At 41.9% G+C, this 22161-nt stretch overlaps 2 protein-coding genes across 2 annotated transcripts; both read left to right on the top strand.

The window, feature by feature from the left end:
- The first annotated feature begins 2998 nt into the window (after positions 1-2998).
- LOC146620221 (uncharacterized) lies at positions 2999-7269 on the top strand. The gene is made up of 8 exons (XM_085369621.1): positions 2999-3099; positions 4036-4199; positions 4391-4536; positions 4640-4739; positions 5094-5355; positions 5435-5544; positions 5820-5958; positions 6048-7269. The coding sequence occupies exons 1-8, from the start codon at positions 2999-3001 to the stop codon at positions 7267-7269; spliced, it is 2244 nt and encodes a 747-aa protein (XP_085225747.1).
- A 1052-nt stretch (positions 7270-8321) lies between these two features.
- Positions 8322-9360, top strand: LOC146620222 (uncharacterized). The gene is made up of 3 exons (XM_085369785.1): positions 8322-8397; positions 8673-8811; positions 8901-9360. The coding sequence occupies exons 1-3, from the start codon at positions 8322-8324 to the stop codon at positions 9358-9360; spliced, it is 675 nt and encodes a 224-aa protein (XP_085225911.1).
- Positions 9361-22161: the final 12801 nt, after the last annotated feature.

The raw sequence follows: 22161 nt of genomic DNA on the forward strand, positions 1-22161 counted from the left end.
TTGTTCAGAGTGATTTGTTTTGTCTTGTCCCTCCCATATCGATGTCCTGTTCGCTCACTCAAGTTCTAGTTCTCTGGTAAAAGGCGACTAAATTGGGGATTTGAGAATAGAGGGATTCAAGGAGCATGAGTCCTTAGAGGATAGGAGGCATAGCTGTTTAAATACACCCAAAGAGAAACAAAAGTAGTAATTTCACTAATGAACACGAATAAACGTGCAAACTAATCAGCAGTTTCGTATGCAGGCATCACTTGCCATCACTCTCGTCTTAGATGAGTGTGAGAATTTGGTAGACTTCTAAGTTTCTAGTATGCTTTAGTCATGTTTTGTGATGCCCGTAATCTACTCATCTGCTTAAAGAACTAATTTTGTGTGAGCCGCTCAGACTCAGTGCGTCATATTTGTAGACCTGTAGCTTAGTTCCCTTCCAGCAGGGGTTTAATTGAGTGACTAATATGCACGCAGTCAAAGCCCTTTGAAGGCTGCCATAACTCACTTCCTCACAAGTCTGTTCACAGATTAAACAATGATGCACCAAACTGGTTTTCTGCTTCAGGTTTGAATGGCTTGTGACTTTGTGCAAAAGTCTTAAGCCAGTCCCCATTTAGACTGCGGTTGGAAAAATGGGAAATGGATGCAACGATTTGAGATGCGGAGACACAAAAATACTGTATATGATGCGCACACACAGTCTGTATAATTTTAACAAGTCAATATTTAGTATGATCACCTTTGTTCTTCAACACAAGCAAGATTTCTTTGGATGTTGGCTGCCTTTTGTTCTGTTCTCTGTCAAGATGATGCCACAGTGCTTCAATAATGTTCAGGTCCGGGCTCTGGGGAGGCCAATCCACGGCTGATTCTGCTTAATTTTGTTTTTTATCCAGGTGAGCTTTCACTGTGTTGGCAGTGTGTTTGGGGTCATTGTCGTGCTGAAAAATAAAGCCGATACCAATTAGACACTTTTATATTGTGTTGCATGTTGGATCAAAATCTGACTACTTTTCTGCGTTTATAATTCCATCAAATTTGCCAAGATCTTCAACACCACTGGCTGAAATGCAGCTCAGAGCCTGCAGTGAGTTTTATAGATGGCTGGAGACGCTCACTGTTGTACCGTTCTCCTGTGATTGATACATACATACATACATACATACATACATACTGATGATCATTAGAAGCGAAACAAATCAAATTTGGATTCATCACTGCATAAGACTCATCAACACTCATTTTCAGTCCAGTTCTTGTGTAATTTGGCATACCTCAACTTTTTCTCCCTGCTTCCCTTCCTTAAGAACGGCTTCATGACAGCCACACTTCCACTGAGACCATTTCTGATGAGGCTTCAGTGAACAGTAGACGGATCAACTAAAGGGCATCTCTCAGGCCTTTTTTTGGATTCTCTCAATTTCTTAAAGACATGACTTTCAGAAACTGTGCATCTGCTGTAGATAGTCCTCCATTTCCCTAGTTTTTTTTTTTTTTTTTTTTTTTAAGGACAGCACATTATGTCACGAGGTGCCACATTTTTGATTAATACCTTTTGTTTTTGAGAATCACCTTGTTTGTGGACAAATGTATTTTTTTGTTAGGTATTTTTTTTTTAAATTCAATGAAATGAGAACAACATTTTTGTGACAGTAATACAAATATTAAATTCTTAAGTGTTTCTTTTTATATTTCAGTGACTCATACCTCAGTGTTAATCGGCTGAATAAATAAATAAAGAAAACAAATGTTCAGACACAAGAACTGGACAGAAAATGAGTGAGAAAACCCCCGATACAAACCGTGGACAACATTTCTAAAGTCTGAAGAATTATTAAGGATGACTTGATATATAAATAAATAATAGTTACAAGACAGTGATTCCTTGAAAGCAAAAAATAAAGAAATAAAAGTTAACCAAAGACTTTTTTCATACTCTAAAGCAGCACAGAAAACCATCAAATGCGGAATTTCTACTCCACTGCATTTCACAACAAATGCTGGAGTGAGTTTGTAAAATCCAGCAGACTCAACCGCTGGTTCTTAATCTTTCTGTCCTGTGAGCGCCATCTGTAGTCGGTTCTCCTTTTAACCCTACAAAGCCCGAACCATGAAAGTTCCCAGAAAAAAGTTCCCACTTTTTAAACGTATTTATTTTACTGGAGCCTTTATTAAATCGTGTGACAAAAGTAAAAATGAATAAAAATAAATTACATATAAATGTACACGACTCATTTTTGCGACAGTCGGTGTTTTTGTGCACTTATGGGGGACAAAAATCACGTTATACGGTTAACAGGTCTGAGTTCCTGCAACACAGAAAATAGATCAACACTAAATAATAATAGCCAATAATTTACAAAAAGGTAAAAGTATTTTACAGTGTGGTGTGATGTTCTGAATTTCAAAGCTGTTCCAAGATGGATTATCAATTTTTCCCCTTCAAAACAACAACAACAAAAACAACAAAAAAGGACTGCTTTGTCCGGGTGCCAGGGGACGTCCTGATTGGCCAGGGAATCGCAGTTTTCTTAAAATACCACAGTGTCTGCACATATAAGAGGAAAGTTTCAAACATTTTTTTTGATGATTGCACTTTAATTCATCACCGCTCATTCTGCGTCCTGTCTGACGGGTTATTTTTTAGGGCTCTTTTCACCAAATATAACCCACCTCGGTCGTTTGTCATCGCGTCACAACAGGTAACATTATCCCATTTAGCCTTTTCCTCTTCCTCACTGGCTGGGTCGGAGGAGAGGTGTGGGGTTTGGGGCTATAAAAGGAGGGACGGTCACAAGTGCCTGACACTCATCTTCGGTCTGCTGAGGTAAGAGATGAAGACGCCTTTTCTTTTCACCTCACAGGGGGCTGCTTTAAATACTCACGATAGAACTTCTTTAAAACTTAAGAAAAAAGAACATTTTATTGCCTTTTTAAAAAAGCACGAGCAATGTCTGATCGTTTGCAACCAATGCTTATTCGTTAGGTGGAAACAACGGCGACAAAAATGACTATTTGGTGCAACTTGTGTAAATGTCACGTCAGTACTCCTTGCACTTCCCACCATCTGCCCGCGGATCACCGGAGCCCAGTCTACAGGAGGTTCAGGTCAGTGATAACTCTTCTTTCCCCTCCTCTCTGCTCCACGTCCTCTAGCGGCTGAATCAGCGCACGGCTGCTGGGAAAATTTGGAATCAGCTGTGCGTTATAGTGCATGCACGACGGGGAGCACTTAATCCCCTCCCATGTCTACAGCCTAGTAGCTTATTATTTGTGATACATACTAATCCAGCCTTGCACATGATGCCGCCAAAATTATGCTGAATCAAAGAAAACTCTTTCAAAGTGATTCTTTTAATATACATATATACAGGAAATATGGTTCTGAATATAACATAATAATGGAAATTCATAGTGTGTCCATTTGAAAGGTTATAACACATAAGCTAAGTCCAGATAACTGCCCTAAAAAGTCCAGTTGTGGATCTCTGATTAACTCACTGGGATACATTGTGATATAATTCTCCTTTTGTGGCACTTTCTGAGAGCTTGTGACGTGGGGCACCCCACTCAGAGGACACCCACTTTATAAGGCAATGAAGGGAGCATCAGAAGCCCAGCCTTCCCTGTGTGACGCCCACGCTGAAGCCTTGGCAGCTATAAAAACCCCAGGCTCTCCGTGGATGGGTCCAGACAGATACTGATCACGCAAAGTCTATCGAGAGCCCTCATTTCTGTTGGAGACGCACAACAGCCTCTCATATCAGCAGTTTCCATAGGAACCCTTGATATTCAAAGTCAGCTTTGGCTTGTGGGGAAGAGATATCAGGCGGGGTGAACTGTGGAAAAAAGAGGCAGGATCAGTTCAGAAAACTCTCTGTTAGGTTTTTGTTTTTTTACTCTACACTTGCCACTTAGACATCTTTTTTTTTTTTTTTTTTTTGAAATGCGAGTGATGAAATAGACAAAAGTTCGGGCTCACCGGATTTACTACTTTAGTTTTCAGTTCAGCCTTCTGACCTCAGTGACCATGGTCTCTCACAGATCCACCAAAGGGGCATCCAAAGCTCGACGGGACCACATCAATCATGAGCTCAAGAACATGCGTGCTCTGCTGCCCATCACCCTGGAGGACCAGGAGCGACTCTCGTACCTTCACTCCATGGCCGTCATCTGCACCTACATCAAAAAGTCTGTTCTCTTCCAGGGTAAGTTTTCATACTGCAGTCATCCTTTAATGCCTTTGAACTTTTAATCTGCATTCAGCCTGCATCGCTGTCAAACAAAATGGGACTGAGCATGAAGGCCTCTAGGGACCATATCAAAAAGTAACAGATGTGATAACCCGCAGAGATGCATGCTGTATAAGCAAGGCTGAACTCACTCTTTCCTCTCTAAGGGCTCCCAGCTGGAGAGCGATCACACTGCTCTCTGCCACATGAGGTCTTTCTTCAAGCCTTGCACGGTTTCATCCTCGTCTCCACCGCACAGGGCAGGCTGGTGTATGTGTCAGAAAATGTAGCCGAGTATCTCGGGGTTTCCATGGTGAGCCTTTTTGTTAGCTACATTGTGTTTTCAGGTGTAATGTTGCAGCACTTTTAGTTTCTGAATCTTTGGGAGCTAATGGGAAATTGTGTAACTTTCCCAGGTAGACGTGCTGCAGGGAGACACGATATATGATATGGTGGAACACTCTGATGTCGACATTGTTAAATCAAACCTGGACCTTGAAAACAACTCAATGTCAGGTAAGAAAGATTTGGAATTCAGTTTAAAATGATATGTATGGCATTTGAAACGATTATAGTGTTATCACATGCTGGTTGCTGGTACTGTCACAGATATTTCTACTGTGAGGAAAAAAAGTAAGCCGGTTTCCTTGGAAATTCAACTTGGTTTGATGCAAATCCAGTGAGGACACTAAAGAGGTTTCAGATCTGCAGAAAATGCCAAATTTGTGAAATGTGCTACTGATGCAAAATCCCCCAAATGCCCCACAAAGCCCTTATTTTAAGCCATTTTATTCATAGTGAGTTTTAAAACTTGCCCAACCTCTTTTTTACAAACATGAAAGACTAAACTGTTACGTTTTCTTTCCCCAGAGCGGAGCTTTATATGTTGCATGAAAACCTCCAAGACCTTTAAGTTGCAACATGGCAGCTGTTCCTCTATACTGGTCAGAGGAAGCTTCCAGTTCTTCCCTCAACCCTATGCATGCTCCCCTACCACTACAACCAGCGAGCCACTGTTCGTGGCTCTCTGCACCCCAACAGTGAACTGCCTGAGGAGCACCGACTCTCACTTCTGTCACAGCTTCAACAGCACACATGGACTGGATATGAGCTTTATGAAGCTGTCAGATAGGTACAATTGCACAACTTCTTCTGTGAGCAGAAATAATCAGCATGTTTCTGTTTATTGACATTTTGATTTTCCTTTTTAGCGTTTCTCCTTTGTTGGGGTATTCAGCAGAGGAAATGATTGGTCGATCATGGTACAGCCTCGTCCATCCTGAAGATCTGTCGCTGAGTGCAGATTCTCACAGAAGTTTGAGTAAGTGAACAACAGCCTTTAAGACAAAGAGACAGCTAAATGTTAGGATTTCAGTATTCACTGGCACATTAAATAGCTGTTGTCATCTATTCACAGCACACTGAGCACTTTAGCTTTCAGTTGTTGAATGATATGAAATAGTAAATATTAAGACTGTTTAGCATCATTCTCTTTGAATGCAGTTCTTTAGTTCAGCACGTTACATATTTATTTTAGCGTGTGCGATACGTTTGAGGTTTTGTGTGCACGGTTATAACCATGAACATTTCCTCCAGTGCACTCAGATGACGGCTTCCAGGTGGAAATGGTGCTGAGACTCCAGCGCATGGATCTGTCGTGGTGCTGGATCTATAGTCGAGCCACCAAAGTCTCTGGGGAATGCCAGACCATCAGCTGCACCAACTTCATCATCAGGTATTATGACCTCCTCTGGAAAAACTGAGCACATGTTTCAGTGTTTTCCCAGTAAAGACGCTGACTTGTTGCACGTTGTGTTACTGCAGTGAAACTGAGGCCAGATTTCTTCAGAAGAAAATCAGCAGCATGGCCTTCAAACCAGCATTTCTGCCAAATTCCTACCACTGTGCTCAACACCCTCAAAGCTCCAACAATAAAAGTCAGAGGACACCCAACAGCCAGAGTGAGGAGCCTGGTGCCAGAGATACGAGGGAGTCTGAGCACGACACAGACTGTGTGGTGAGCGGCTCTTCCCCGAGCTCACCTGCCCTTCTGGGTGATAGCCCTGCTGTCCTCATCCCTCCATACAGCCCCGCCTCCTCCAGCTCCTCTCTGCAGCAGGAGGAGCTCAGCCATGACATTCTGATGGATGTGCATGTATGCACAGATCAGTGGCTGTGCTCCCCTGAGGCCTCTCCCTCCCATTATTCCTACCCAGAGACTGGGCTCACCTGTCACCATTCACCCTCAGACTCCCTCCCTGCAGCCACTCAAACCTTTGACCAGCCATCCTTTGGCACGCTCAGTGGCCACACTCCACCCACCTCATCATCGCCATCCTGTGATTTCAGAGATTATACATCTGACGCTCGCTTAGTTCCAGACTGTCTCTCTGTGTCCGACATGTGTGAGAGCCCAGCGGACTGTGCTCTGCATCCAGATGATTTCGGCCTTCTGTTGCAGCCACAAGAGGGCAGCGTTGTCCAACTGCATCATGATGCTCCTGACTTATCCACACATACCAGTATTTTTAATCCCAGCCAGTCTCCCACATCCCTAGAGCCTAACCAGTATAGCGAAAGTGAGCAGGTGGAGATCAGTATTCTGGCCCAGCAGATCTCCTCGCTGGCCAGCAGGTTTGACCGGCATCACACTGTGAATCCCTATCAGCATGTGGTCCAAACTACAGCCACCAACACGATGCCCTCAGCCTGTGACTGGCCCCCTAATTCTCCTCCCCCCTCAGTTCGTCTTCCCAATCCTGCGCTGGTTCTTGATGTTGCCATGTTTGACAGCTTCATGAAAGATCTGAACATGTTCACAAGAAAAGGCAGCACATTGAGCGATACCAACTACCAGCAGGGCTTAGTGTGCAGCAGGAACGGGCACCATCCCCATCAGGAGCAGCAGGAGCACATTGGCTTCATTGCAGAGGAGCTGCTGGCTGCAGAGCACTTCACCGTGGGCAGCATCGCCATAGATCCCATCAGTATGCAGCTGGGATGCCATGATCAAACCACTGGGTTGCTTCAACATCATCTCTACTAAACAGTCCACCCTAATGAGATGGCACATGACAGTTGTCGGGTACAGATGGTGCTGAGACTCCAGTTCGTGGATCTGTCATGGTGCCGGATCTATAGTGGAGACAAAGAGTGAGTGACAGATCAGCTGCCTTGCATGGCTTCACCCTCATCACCAGCACACAGGGCACGCTGGTCTGTGCTTGAGAACGTGTAGCTGAATATTTCGGGCTTTCCACGGTGAGCCCTTTTGTGAATTACATTGTCATTTTCAGGTGTAATGTTGCAGCAGTGATGGATTTTGAATCTGTTAGAACTAACACCAACTATGACACTTTCGCAGATGTATGTACTGCGAGGAGACACGTTATGACATGGTGGGATGTTCCGATACTGAGATTGTTAAATCAAACCTGGACATCGAAAGCAACATATTATCAGGTAACCAAAATTTCAAATGATGCGCGGCATTTAAAATGACTGTATAAAACGATCCCCCTCTTTTTGCTGTAATATTACTGACATTGCTGCTGTAGGTGGAAAAAATGAGCCAGTTTCCCCTGAAATCTGTTTATGAAATCCATTACTGATGCAGCATTGTGCTACAAAGCCCTTATTTTAAGTGAATTTCTTCCATTTAATTCATAGTTGGTTTTAAAACTCGGCAAAACTAGTCTTAAATGTTTTAACAAACATGAAAGACTAAACTGACGTGTTTTCTTTCCTCAGAGCGGAGTTTTATATGTTGCATGAAATCCTCCAAGACCTTTAAGTTGCAACATGGCAGCTGTTCCTCTATACTGGTCAGAGTTGAGGGAAGATCTGGAAGCTTCCTCTGTGTGTCCTTCCTTACCACCACCACCACTGAGCCACTGTTTGTCACTGTCTGCACCCTAGCAGTGAACTGCCTGAGGAGCACGGACTCTCATGGACTGGATATGAGCTTTATGAAGCTGTCAGATGGGTACAATTGCACAACTTCTTCTGTGAGCAGGAATAATCAGCATTTTTCTGTTTATTGACATTTTGATTTTCCTTTTTAGCGTTTCTCCTTTGTTGGGGTATTCAGCAGAGGAAATGATTGGTCGATCATGGTACAGCCTCGTCCATCCTGAAGATCTGTCGCTGAGTGCAGATTCTCACAGAAGTTTGAGTAAGTGAACAACAGCCTTTAAGACAAAGAGACAGCTAAATGTTAGGATTTCAGTATTCACTGGCACATTAAATAGCTGTTGTCATCTATTCACAGCACACTGAGCACTTTAGCTTTCAGTTGTTGAATGATATGAAATAGTAAATATTAAGACTGTTTAGCATCATTCTCTTTGAATGCAGTTCTTTAGTTCAGCACGTTACATATTTATTTTAGCGTGTGCGATACGTTTGAGGTTTTGTGTGCACGGTTATAACCATGAACATTTCCTCCAGTGCACTCAGATGACGGCTTCCAGGTGGAAATGGTGCTGAGACTCCAGCGCATGGATCTGTCGTGGTGCTGGATCTACAGTCGAGCCACCAAAGTCTCTGGGGAATGCCAGACCATCAGCTGCACCAACTTCATCATCAGGTATTATGACCTCCTCTGGAAAAACTGAGCACATGTTTCAGTGTTTTCCCAGTAAAGACGCTGACTTGTTGCACGTTGTGTTACTGCAGTGAAACTGAGGCCAGATTTCTTCAGAAGAAAATCAGCAGCATGGCCTTCAAACCAGCATTTCTGCCAAATTCCTACCACTGTGCTCAACACCCTCAAAGCTCCAACAATAAAAGGCAGAGGACACCCAACAGCCAGAGTGAGGAGCCTGGTGCCAGAGATACGAGGGAGTCTGAGCACGACACAGACTGTGTGGTGAGCGGCTCTTCCCCGAGCTCACCTGCCCTTCTGGGTGATAGCCCTGCTGTCCTCATCCCTCCATACAGCCCCGCCTCCTCCAGCTCCTCTCTGCAGCAGGAGGAGCTCAGCCATGACATTCTGATGGATGTGCATGTATGCACAGATCAGCGGCTGTGCACCCCTGAGGCCTCTCCCTCCCATTATTCCTACCCAGACACAGAGCTTGCTGCAGCCACTCAAACCTTTGGCATGCTCAGTGGCCACTCTCCATTTATCTCCTAATCTCCGACTAATTATTTCAGAGCGTGTACATTCTCAATTCTGATGCTCGCCTTGTTCCAGACTGCTCATTTGTATCCGACACGTGTGAGAGCCCAGCGGACAATTTCGACCTTCAGGTTAAGCCACAAGGAAGCAGCGTTGACCAACTGCATCGTGACCCATACGTACCAGTCTCTTTAATCCCAACCAGTATCTCACATCCATAGAGCCTGACAGCAGAGAAACCAGTATTCTGGCTTAGCAGTACGGCTTAGTGTGCAGGATATATGGGCCCCATCCCCATCAGGAGCAGCAAGAGCACACTGGCTTCATTGCAGAGGAGCTGCTGGCTGCAGAGCACTTCACGTGCAGCATCACCATAGATCCCATCAGTATGCAGCTGGGACGCCATGATCAAACCACTGGGTTGCATCAACTCAATTCACCAGCTATATGCAAAGCAGCATTCAGCAAGGTACTTTCTACTAAACAGTCCACCTATTTATTGATTTGCTGCTTTGGTATGTAAGCTTTAGAGATATTTAATTAATGTCTAATTTTATTTTCTGTCTTTCTTTAGGTGGAGCTTGCTGAAGAAAACCCATCCTGAAATAAGTCTGAGACTTAACTGGACGACCACTTGTATGACATATTGTCATAAACCTCCACTGGATTTAAAGGCGAGTGTGAGTAAAGACAACTAAAGGACATCTTCTCAGATGTTATTTTCATATGCAACACTTTCCCATCCTGAAAAGCTTAGTTAAAGCTCATGTAGACATTCTTTTATTTTTCCTTTCTGCAATTTTGTCAGCTGGGTTTTATGTTAAAAGTAATAAAAGTACTTTTTAAGAATCTGACAGCATTTACACTGCCATAGATCCGTTTATCTTCTAATATTGTGACAACATTTTAAAAATGAGCACCTAGTGCCATTGTCACTGCAAATATCAGCAGTTTCCATAGGAACCCTTGATATTCAAAGTCATCACCTTCCCACAAGCTAACGCTATAAGGCAGGGTGAGCCATGAAAAAGAGGCTGCATGAGTTCAGGCCAATTACTCTTTTTTTTCTTGCAATTAGATTTTCATTTAAAAAAAAAAGCGCACTACACTTGGCAGTTACACATCAGAATGATCTTTAAATGCAAGTGTGGAAATAGACAAAAGTTCGGGCTCACCGGATTTACTACTTTAGTTTTCAGTTCAGCCTTCTGACCTCAGTGACCATGGTCTCTCACAGATCCACCAAAGGGGCATCCAAAGCTCGACGGGACCACATCAATCATGAGATCAAGAACATGCGTGCTCTGCTGCCCATCACCCTGGAGGACCAGGAGCGACTCTCGTACCTTCACTCCATGGCCATCATCTGCACCTACATCAGGAAGTCTGTCCGGGGTAAGTTTTCATACTGCAGTCATCCTTTAATGCCTTTGAACTTTTAATCTGCATTCAGCCTGCATCGCTGTCAAACAAAATGGGACTAAATCTTCAGTACCCTTGAGACCAAATCAAAAAGTAACAGATGTGATAACCCGCAGAGATGCATGCTATATAAGCAAGGCTAAACTCACTCTTTCCTCTCTAAGGGCTCCCAGCTGGAGAGCGATCACACTGCTCTCTGCCACATGAGGTCTTTCTTCAAGCCTTGCACGGCTTCATCCTCGTCTCCACCGCACAGGGCAGGCTGGTGTATGTGTCAGAAAATGTAGCCGAGTATCTTGGGGTTTCCATGGTGAGCCTTTTTGTTAACTATTCGGCATTTTCAGGTGTAATGTTGCAGCACTTTTAGTTTCTGAATCTTTGGGAGCTAATGGAAAATATTGTCTTTTCCCCCAGCTAGATGCACTGCAGGGAGATGCAGTATAAGACATGGACTCCAGTGCATGGATCTGTCATGGTGCTGGATCTATAGTTGAGCCATATGGAGAGTGCCAGCCCATTAGCTGGAGCAGGAGGAGGTCAGCCATGACATTCTGATGGATGAGCATGCATGCACAGATCAGTGGCTGTGCTCTACTCTCTGCTCAGAGACCGAGCTCACCTGTCACCATTCACCCTCAGACTCCCTCCCTGCAGCCACTCAAACCTTTGACCAGCCATCCTTTGGCACGCTCAGTGGCCACACTCCACCCACCTCATCATCGCCATCCTGTGATTTCAGAGATGATACATCTGACGCTCGCTTAGTTCCAGACTGTCTCTCTGTGTCCGACATGTGTGAGAGCCCAGCGGACTGTGCTCTGCATCCAGATGATTTCGGCCTTCTGTTGCAGCCACTTTGAGGCAGCTTTGTCCAACTGCATCATGATGCTACTGACTTATCCACACATACCAATCTTCTACAGCCACAGAAGCTGGTTCTTGATGTTGGCATGTTAGACAGCTTCATTAAAGATCTAAACATGTTCACAAGGAAAAGCAGCATATTGAGCAATACTAGCTACCATCTAGCAGCAGTGTATAACAGGAATGGGGCCCCATCAGAAGCTGCTGGCTGCAGAGCACTTCACCGTGCAGCATCACCATAGATCCCATCAGTATGCAGCTGGGACGCCATGATCAAACCACTGGGTTGCATCAACTCAATTCACCAGCTATATGCAAAGCAGCATTCAGCAAGGTACTTTCTACTAAACAGTCCACCTATTTATTGATTTGCTGCTTTGGTATGTAAGCTTTAGAGATATTTAATTAATGTCTAATTTTATTTGTATGACATATTGTCATAAACCTCCACTGGATTTAAAGAAGAGTGTGAGTAAAGACAACTAAAGGACATCTTCTCAGATGTTATTTTTTATAAGAAACTTATTCCTGAATGTAGAGCTAAAGCTCATGTAGACTTTGTTTTCCTTGGGCTTCACTCAAAGTATTGACAGGTGTCACAATCCTGTAGGTAGCAAACTGAAATGTCATATGTGCCACCAGCTACAGGCTGAGACATCCGTCATCTTCTATTCTTCTGATACATCAAGAAAACAAATATCAGTAAAAGACATTTCAAGGAAACCTTCACTAAAATGTCGTGTCTGCAAGCAACTTATGTGGGTTTTATACTGTCCCAACACTATGGATAAAACCTGCTGTCAGCTGAGTTTTGTTTTGCTAAAGTTTTTTTTTCATAAAAATGTACTTGAAAAACAAAATAAAAGTAAGTGAGATCATTCACCCTGCTTTATCGCCATAGTTTTTAACACAAATTGGGTTTTTTTTTTCTTTGTATGCCATTAAAACTTTCATACTGTCATAGTTAAAGATGTTAGACAAGATGAAGCTACCTCAGTGGTACAGCTAAATCCATTCAAAGTCTGAATTTTGTGCCTTAAATTGTGTTATTCCCTGCATATTCAGAACTCTGAGTCATTCCTGCGGTTTGCTTCAGAAATATTTGAAATGTAAATAAATCTAAAGAAAATCAGAGGCTTTGTTGTTTATTCATTATAACACAGAGTTAATAAAGAGGACTGCCCACGTTCTCTATAAGGTTTTGCTGAATGCGGTTAAGGGGCCTATAGTAGATATTTAAGAGGTAATATATAAAAACGTTGAAACTTTATTTTTAATGACAGAAAGACGTTGTGTGCACATTACTGAGATGCCCTCTTACACATCACAGGTCGCCCTTCTTTATTATCAGAGCTGCCTGGGGTAGCTGGACGCTTGCAGTGACCTGAGTGAACCAAAAGCTTTGTGTTGTAAAAGATACTGAAGCACCCTTTACAGCTGGAAAGACTGTTGATTTGGAGGTCCATCACCAGAAATGACCTTTCATACTACACTTTATTATGTAAGCCATCATTATAAAATATTGACTAGTGCAGGCACAAAACACATCTTTATGGAATAACAGTTATTTATCACAAGAGGGCCTACTGAGTACTTTGTAGCCAATCAGACCACAGCACATTGTCTACTGGGCTCTTCGGGGCTCCATTGATTTTTACATCTTGTGGGCAGTGACACCAACAAGAGCACATAAACTGTGCACAGTGAAATCAGTTACGGATTTAGGTTGATGTGCAGAGTCGATGAATAAATGCGCATTTAGGCGACTGATGGATCGCGGAGGTTAAAAGCAGAAAAGATTTGCATGCATGCACAAACGTAGGGGAGAAAGCTCGCGGGGAGGCACTACAGGCATGCAGCTAATACAGTGTTCATGTTTCTGTCATGAGACTTAGAATCACCACTAGATGGAGTGATAACTCCAACACCTTTGTCTTAACACAGACACTACGTGCTGTTGGTGTGACACTACTTAAATAAGCAAATAAAGAGGAGTGTGCGTGTCTCTGTGTGTGAGTGTGTATGGCAATGAGAGCACAGAAGGACATCAGTTCGGTCCATTCATGAGCAAAGAGTCCAGATGCCGAGCGTTATCCACGGAGACCCAATTAAGAGGGATGTCTGTTGAAGGGTACAATGGCAAATAAAGTTCCTAACAAGTCTCCACATCTGCTGTGCTCCAGTCTCCCCGCATCACTCAGCAGCACCTGCAACATCAGTGATTTCCCCGAGGCACGGTGACACTAACATCGCGGCTTTGGCGCATTTGTCCACACCAAGGAGACTGCAAAAAATATAAACCCTTTTCATTTCACCGACACACACAATGAACACTCCAAGCATTCCCATGTCTCTGCAGATTACACAGCTCAGCAGTAAAGTCAGTTTGGCACTCTTCCGTCGCTGTGGTTACACACTTCCAATAAGCTCAGGCTGTGCGCTCTGTTTTTATTCCATCTGTAAAAATCGTCACAAACAACATTATTTTTATATTATTATTATTATTATTATATTATATATAAAAGGGAGATGCAGTTGTAATATTAGATTAGTGTCTCATTGTGTGAGGGGAAATAGTGATGCAAAGTAATGGCACACGCTGATGATGTCAAAGCAGAAGCGAGAGAGATGAAAAATCAAGACGCAAACACGCATATACAGACACAGGCTATAAGCAGGGACGCACTCACTTTATCTATAACTCGGATCACTTAATCACATAGGCCACCCTGCTATCTCTCTGATATTAAATTAAGATGAAGAGTGGTGAAATTAACAGAATCCATGCCTCACAGGAGTGGTGAAGTAATGTAGGTGTCTGGCAGTGGAAGTGAAAGATGAAACACGTTCGGGGGATGCTGTGATTCATATCTAGGATCTGAGAGTGTTACTGAGGCTGGAGGTACCGCACGGTGGAACTGACAAAAGAGAAACGGAGGCAAAACTGTCATCTGCCTTACTTCAGTAGCTCATAAAGTGCTTTCTCAGGTGGATGGCTGGAGGGCGGATGCTTGGAGGCGGGTAGGCGCAGGGGTGCATTTGAACAAAGCAACTCATGGATGGGATTCGTCTCCAATCCGTGCCTCCCACAGAAAGCCAGTTTCTCATATCCCCCCTCACCTGTGGCTTCTCACAATAATTGCCTCGTTTGCTTGCAAAAGAAAAAAAAAACTCTCCAAATTGAAACTCTAGCTGATTCCAGGAAACAGGGCCTCAGGTGGCATGGCCGTGTCTTCGTTTATTTACAGGCTTTATGCTTTTATTGTTGCTGCAACCAACGCTCGAGAGCTCTGTATTGGAAGCTTATCTCTGGCAATACGTGTATTTTGAAATAGATGAGGATGTGGCGAGCCACCCAGCTACGATGATTTGTCCATTTTGCTCTGGGATTGTTTGGCAGATGGAAACGGTGACACAAACCGAAGCCACCAAGGTCACAGAGAGGTGCTGCAAGCTGTCTTGAGGGACACCCGTGCCGTTATTACGTGTTAACCCGAAACTGGCTTTTTATTCTAGTCTAATTTATTTTCTCTTCATCTCCATGTACGAAGCAGCTTGCTATTGTTTTGACTACATCACATTTTCATCTATAACACTGTTGCCCCATATTTCAAAAAGAGGCAAAATCACCTGACTGGTCCTGGTTCAGTCACAGGCAGCACACTGACACTGTAACTGGGTTAAACAAAAATACTCAAAATAGACCGCAGCCTGTTCCTTCAGCACTCCCCTCCCGTTTGTCCTGTTGCTATGCCTGAAACCACAGCTCTGATTCAACACTGGATCCCAGTCATGAACAGTCAACATATCCTGCTGATATTCAACAGAGAAAGGCCAACCAGCCGGGGAGCAGAATACAAATGGCGGCCTAACAGTGGATCCTACTTGCATATGAATGATTGTTTCATTTTCTACTGTTCTCTTTCAGGGAAGAGTTTGCTGCTCGAGGCAGAGCACCTGTCCTCAGAGGAGAGATAAGCATCCCATGGCGGCAAGATTTGATAAACATCTTATTCTTTGTTGATGGAAATTCTTCTGTACTAAAAAATAAAAATAGTTCTCAAAAAAATTCCATTAGGGAATTTAGAATACATGCATAGATAGTGTATAGTGCTTTACAGCAGTCCCGTGGAACAGATTTCCACGGGTTTAAATTTAAGCTCTTTACTGTGCAGAAGCAATACTACTGGTATTAGGGAGGTAAGGTCTCCTGGTATATTCTGTATTTACCTCCAAAAACTCAGACTCAAGCATTCAGAAAAGCAATGATCTGTGCAGGAATTTCAATACACATTTGCTCATAGGTGGATCTCCACGATACAGTCTGATTTTCCGAGCAGCACCGTTGTCCTTGCAGTAATGTGGATGTTTGAAGTAAGCGATGAAGACGCTGGTAATGCTTGTAATTTTCCGCATGTGCACCACGCGTATTATATATGTACACAGGGCATGCATGATTAACGAGTTTATCCCTCTACCTCTTCACAATCTCAGGGGTCGAAATAAATAAACATGAAAGAGTGCATTTTTTGCAGGGTTCACAGAAGCTTGAAAGATGATTTTAAAAGCAGTTAAATGTGATGCAATTAGAGCCTTAACATGAGCTAGTTCATTTTTAATGAGAGTTGAATAAAAAAAAGGAGTCAAAGTAAAAAAAAAAAAATAAATAACTCATGCATAGCTAAATGTATTTAATCAAATAATGCAAATCAGTTTCATAAAAGAGTTACTGTGGACAAATTTATATAGTGCTGATTAAGAGTAATCAGACTACTTTCAGTGATGTTGAATTTATTCATAAACAGGTGGAATGAGTTAGTATATTAAGCTGTGCACAAAACCAGTAACTTTCCGAAGTTCCGAAGGAGTAGCTCCTATGGCAGGTTAAGCTGTTGCAGAGATTGGGTGTAATCACTGTAAAATCTCAATTTTTGTGTCTGGGGTATCTAAGATAATCTGACTGATTAGATGTAGCTCTCTAACTAGGGAATGAAAATGCAAGAGTTTGGCCAAATATGGTAGTGTCATCACCTTTTAAAAAAAGAAAAACACAGCCAGCGTTGATAATATAATTGCTGAAACACAAGTGCAGGTTAGTTAATGAAGTCATATTGGGATGGATGGAAAAGACTGAAGTGGAAGCATGCTGGCAGCAGGAAAACTGATGGTGTGGATCGTGGGCAGAATGGGATCCAGGGACCTGGAAGTTAAACTACATTGGAGAAGCAGACGGGTACTAGAAGGACTGTGATTCAAGCAAACACAGGAGCAGAAGACAAAATGATAAGAGCTCAGATGATGGCAAGAAACGTGACAGACTGCACAAGCAGAGTCTATGTGCTGGTATGTGCTAGGGGGAAGAGCAGAGTATTTGAAGCAGGCTTGATGATTGTGATGTAGTGCAGCTGCTGATTCTCTCCTCCAGCTCGAACACACCTGTCTTCACTCCTACAATCAAGCGCACAGATGAGAGAGAGAGGAACTCCAGGCAAGCGTGGAGGAAGTGGAGGCAGAGGATGTAACAATAAAACCTTAAAATCAATCCTGAAACAGACAGGAAGCCAGTGGAGGGAGGATAGCACTGGTGCCTCATGGTCATACTCTTGTTGTAAAATGAGCAGCCATGTTTTGTGTCACCTGTAGACAGTAGGGAAATCATTACTTTGCACTTACACACACAGGATTACAGAATTTCACCTCTGTGAAAAGTCTTAACAGAAAACAGCAGCGCTGACAAGTGATCTGATCTGTTTATTGACTTTGAAGGAGGTATTGCAGATCATGCCAAGGATTTTCACAGAATATCGATCGCATGAGGCCAAAGGGCCAAAAATCAGACAATATATCAGATCAAATAAGGAAAAAGCTCTAGCTGTTGATGAACACAACACTAGAGTTTTAAAAAAGGTCATCTGCTTGTTTTCTGCTTATGTGTTTACTGCTTTAAAAGGCCATAAACTAAAGCTGAAAACATCAGACAGTGTTTGTGAAACATAAAGCCCTCTTAGCTAATGCAGCTACAATAGTTAGAAGGTCCCAAGGCCCAAAAAAGCTGCACAGTGTTGCTAAAGTCAGCCTATACTTTAACTTAAAATAATTCCCCCCAGGGATCAATAAAGTATTCTGATTCTGATTCTGAACGTAAACTCTAAAACATTGATGGGTAAAGCTCTTTCACCATCTCGATTTGTGCTCCTGTCTTTCCATCATAAGTCTCGCTTTCAGTCTGTTTCAGTCACGAGCTATAGCCTACCTCTTCCCTGACTCATGTTCTCAATCAGTTTCTCCTTTGGTTCAACTCTCATTTCCCATTATGTACTCCTGTGTTTGCTGCAGTCATTATTCACTCCCATGTGTGGTTCAAAGAGGAAGCAGTTTTCAATTCATATCTGAGCGTGGAAGGAAAGAACTAATTCTTGCAGATAATATGTTAACAGATATGCTATTTCATTTGAAGACGTACTTATAGGCCCGTGGTATTTTACCATTCATTTTTACACTGACCATTTTATTTAATCACTGTTTGTGTTTTGCTGTCCTTAGATAATTATTTTATGGTGTTTAAAATTTAGTTAATTGCCCCTGACCAACCGTGTGACATTTTTTCTTTCACCATTCATTAACCAGACAGAGAAGGCATTGTTAAAGTTTTCTTTAGGCAACCAGTATTAATAAAAAAATTTTTTTAATCACTGAACCAAGTGTCCTGTTTTTTGGAAATCAAAATATGGTCACCCTACTTAGGTGCACATATATTGTAGTTTCACACACAGTCTGTAAAAACAAACCGTCAAGAACTGCAGATCCTTAGGAGAAACTATTCCTTTCAATTTTTTCCGGACTTCTGAGCAGTTTAAATATCTTTACAGTTGTAAGCTTTATTATAGGGATATGATGGTAGCATTCTGTCAGGACAAGAAAGACAACCAGAAAGCATCTCTCCTCTTTCATCTCAGACAGCGCTGCCATTAAACTTCTTGTCTGTTTGCCTTCATCCTTTACATTACTGCCATCTTGTGGCCACAGTCTGCTATTGTTGCTGAAAGCTGCACTTCTCTTGTGCTTATAGGAAACTGTAGCTGTCTCTGTTTTACAGGCGTGTCCTTTTCCCATTAACAATGAGCAGAGATGCCAGTAACTTTTTTTCCTGGCGGTTTTTATTATGTGCATCTCTGCTTGCCTTTCTTTAAAAGTCACCGCAGACGCAGGAAGATCGTGAAGGACCTCAGCCATCCCAACAACAGACTGTTCTCTCTGTTGAGGTCAGGAAAGCGATTCCGCTCCCTGAAGACCAACACAGAGAGACTGAGGAGGAGCTTCTTCCCGCAGGCGATACGGTCTCTCAATCACACCACCACACAGCACACAGTACTGACCCACACATACAGTTCTTACACACACACTGGACATTCTGGACATTGTTTTCACTTCATCACTTAAATCACTTTAAGCATATTTGCACTGTACAAGACATAATGTGGATTGCACAACACTGGACATTATATTCTTCATTTCCAGTTAATACTTGTACAGCTGCTGTTATTGTGTATATATTTATTTATATTTCTTCATACATTCTTATATAGTTCTATATTGTGTATTTTGTTGTACAGTTATTTTATTTTCAACTTTAATTTATATATTTTATCTTATTCTTTCCCAGTTAAATTTACCCTTCATTCTAATTTGTGTTGTACAGTTATTTCATTTTTAACCTTAATTTATATTTTATTCCTTCCTAGTTAAATTTACCGTTTTTAATTTTTCATATTTATTTCCTATCTTATTCATAGCCTTTTCCTTTTTTGTTTTTCTTTAGGTCACGAGCAGTTGTCCAAGCATTTCACTACATATCGTACTGTGTATGACTGTGTACGTGACAAATAAAATTTGAATTTGAATTTGATTTGAATTTGACCGCTGGGATGTAATGCTAAAGCAGCGTTAGCCTTTCTCAAGTAAGCCTTCTTACCATTTTTTCCATCTTTACTTGCTCTAAGACTATTTAGCAGCACAACTCGGGTTGTAGCTGAAATTCTATTGCATGACATATAACACAAGGACTAAAGGGCAGGCTAGACAAGCACAGAAACCTTGCTGAAGATGTGATTTGCCACATCTTTAAAATACTGCTATAGCATTATTTTAATGCTCTAGCGTCTTCTTAATGATAGTAATGTGTTGTGAAGTCTTTTTGTATTCTTGCCAGTTTGCTTTGTTGTATTTGAGTAACCGTAGCCTACAGTTTGTATTGTTATCTAGTAATTGTGTGACAGTGGATTCCATGTCACAAAACACTTAACTAGTGTAACGAGTAGTGCACTTACTTTCTCATGAGCGTAATTAACTACTTTTAAGAAAAGTAACAAGTAATGTTTAATAGATTACCCGTTTAAAAAATGACCTGACACTGCACGTTGTAAAGGTTTTTTACTCACACACTGATGCAGTTCTACAAGTTCAACCCTCCACGTTGCCGCTAGGCAGATTAGCCTATTTTAGCCTTTCTAAATAAAATAAGACAATGTGCAGTGGGAGGGGAACTCAAATACTAACCAATGAAAGCATTCACACAAAAATCGATTTCACTTTCATCCAGATAATTATTTACAAATCAGTCACCATCACTGGGAAGTAAAGAAGTAGTTTTCATGACATATCATCAAATATATTATAGGAAAGTACAAAAAATAAATAACCTGTATGTTACCTGGGGCAACATTGTGCTGTAATTGCAAAAGACCATGGAAGAAGGGCACAAAGTTAGCATACAATGTAAAAATATATTGTATTTGTAAGGAAAAGAGATGGAATTATCCAAGAGTGTTTTGTAATGGATTTAAAATAATATGTAATTCCCATTCTCTACTCGCACATATTAGGGAATGGAGTGATGATGAGATATCATATGGTGATGAGGAAGGTGATTTTTGTGTATATGTTCATGCAATTAAATGTTGCTTTCATTAAACGTGAAATGTGCAGCACATAAACAAACAGTGTGTCTAGTTTTTAATGTGTTTGGTTAGAACAAAAATTTTCTTTCAATAAATAGAAATCTTTCTTCTGCATGAACAGATCAAATGTTTCAGTTTGTGCATTATGGTATATTGTTGCCTTGAGGCAATACATTTTAAATAAATGTAATAAAAAAAAGATAGATATATATTGTTATAGTGTTATAGCTATTTTTACAACTATGTTTCCTACTGCTGTTATTTGTATTGACAACATATAAGCAGGGAGCTGCGTGACTGCTATGTAATTAATATATGATACATAAGGAGTGATATATGGGGATTCTAAATAACGCATTATTATATTATGACTTTGTTATGTACATTACAGTGACAGCTTATGACCGTTTAAATACATAACAATTTGAACACATTCACAATGTTCCTGAATAACAAACAAATTGTGTTCCTTTTTCACAACTGTTTTCTTAACCTCTTATCTAATTGAAGGTCACTGTGGGCATACAGGGTGAGAGGTACATCCTGGGCTGGTTGTCAGTTTGTCCCAGGAGCAGAAGTAGAGATTGCCAGGGATGAAGCTAGCTCACAGAGTCACATTCACATTCCTGTACTGTATGCCTGGTTTGCACCATCTCAAACGTCTGCTCCCTCTTTGCCATTAGTTTGTACTTTCAAGCACGTTTGGCATTTTATGAGTCATTGTCTCTGTTTTTAATCCGCCTTGACTGGCAAGAGCGTTCTTTTTTTTGCCTTTCTTCTGTGTGACTCTGTGGGTGAGTGGATGATTCTTTGAAATTCACCACAAATCATGGGACCCCTTTCGACGCCCAGTTATCTTGGGTTTAGCTCTCATTAATAATTCTGACGGTGTATCTCACTCAAAGGGCATGAAGGCTCAGCTCATGCATAACGAGACAGTATTCAAGTCAAATGTTTCCACATTCTTATTTTAGAATGAATTTTTGTGCATAATTCTTCTAGCTCCAGTCCTTTTAATCTTTTCCTTTGACTCTCTGGAAACCTTTTCATCTACACATTTGGATTTTTCCGAACTGGCACAAAATCTCTGACTTCTGTGTCCATCAGCTGAGGAGTTTTGTTATTATTGAAGATACACGGAGAAAAGAGAAATCCACTGGCTTTTCAGAAAACCGCATTCTCTGCAGGCTACTTTGAAGTTCCGGGGATTAACATATAATGTATGTTTTGTGTAGATGTTAATATTTCTGAATGATTTCAGACAGTGCTCTGTAAAGTGTAGTGACACAGTAAAACAAAAGGAGCCAAAATCCTCCCATTACAGAGAAAAAAAAGCCTCCCCGTCTGAGCGAGCTCGGATCAACCACGAGAAAAACTTTGGGTGGCAGAGGGGACAGAGGAAAGCTCTTGTGGTTTCAGCACTCTGCAAAACAAACTGAGCCTGGCGGTGGTCGCTGTGTGACTGTGTGGGTGATCTGAGAGGTGCTGAGAAGACAATGTGGGGAAGAACGTCCCTGTGCCATAATGGCACTCGTACGTTTTTTTTTCCCCATTTTTTTCTTTATTGCATCAC

The sequence above is a fragment of the Diplotaxodon limnothrissa genome, linkage group LG13 (assembly GCF_057381915.1).
Source record: "Diplotaxodon limnothrissa isolate DT_005_m linkage group LG13, D_limnothrissa_male_GT1.1, whole genome shotgun sequence".
Taxonomy (NCBI): Eukaryota; Metazoa; Chordata; class Actinopteri; order Cichliformes; family Cichlidae; genus Diplotaxodon; species Diplotaxodon limnothrissa.

Excerpts from the sequence above, each read along its gene's own strand:
- LOC146620221 (XM_085369621.1), top strand. The coding sequence starts at position 2,999 with ATGACTATTTGGTGCAACTTGTGTAAATGTCACGTCAGTACTCCTTGC. Across the intron at positions 4,537-4,639 it reads AGTATCTCGGGGTTTCCATG|GTAGACGTGCTGCAGGGAGA; the intron begins GTGAGCCTTTTT and ends TAACTTTCCCAG. Across the intron at positions 5,959-6,047 it reads TGCACCAACTTCATCATCAG|TGAAACTGAGGCCAGATTTC; the intron begins GTATTATGACCT and ends GTGTTACTGCAG.
- LOC146620222 (XM_085369785.1), top strand. The coding sequence starts at position 8,322 with ATGATTGGTCGATCATGGTACAGCCTCGTCCATCCTGAAGATCTGTCG. Across the intron at positions 8,398-8,672 it reads AGATTCTCACAGAAGTTTGA|TGCACTCAGATGACGGCTTC; the intron begins GTAAGTGAACAA and ends CATTTCCTCCAG. Across the intron at positions 8,812-8,900 it reads TGCACCAACTTCATCATCAG|TGAAACTGAGGCCAGATTTC; the intron begins GTATTATGACCT and ends GTGTTACTGCAG.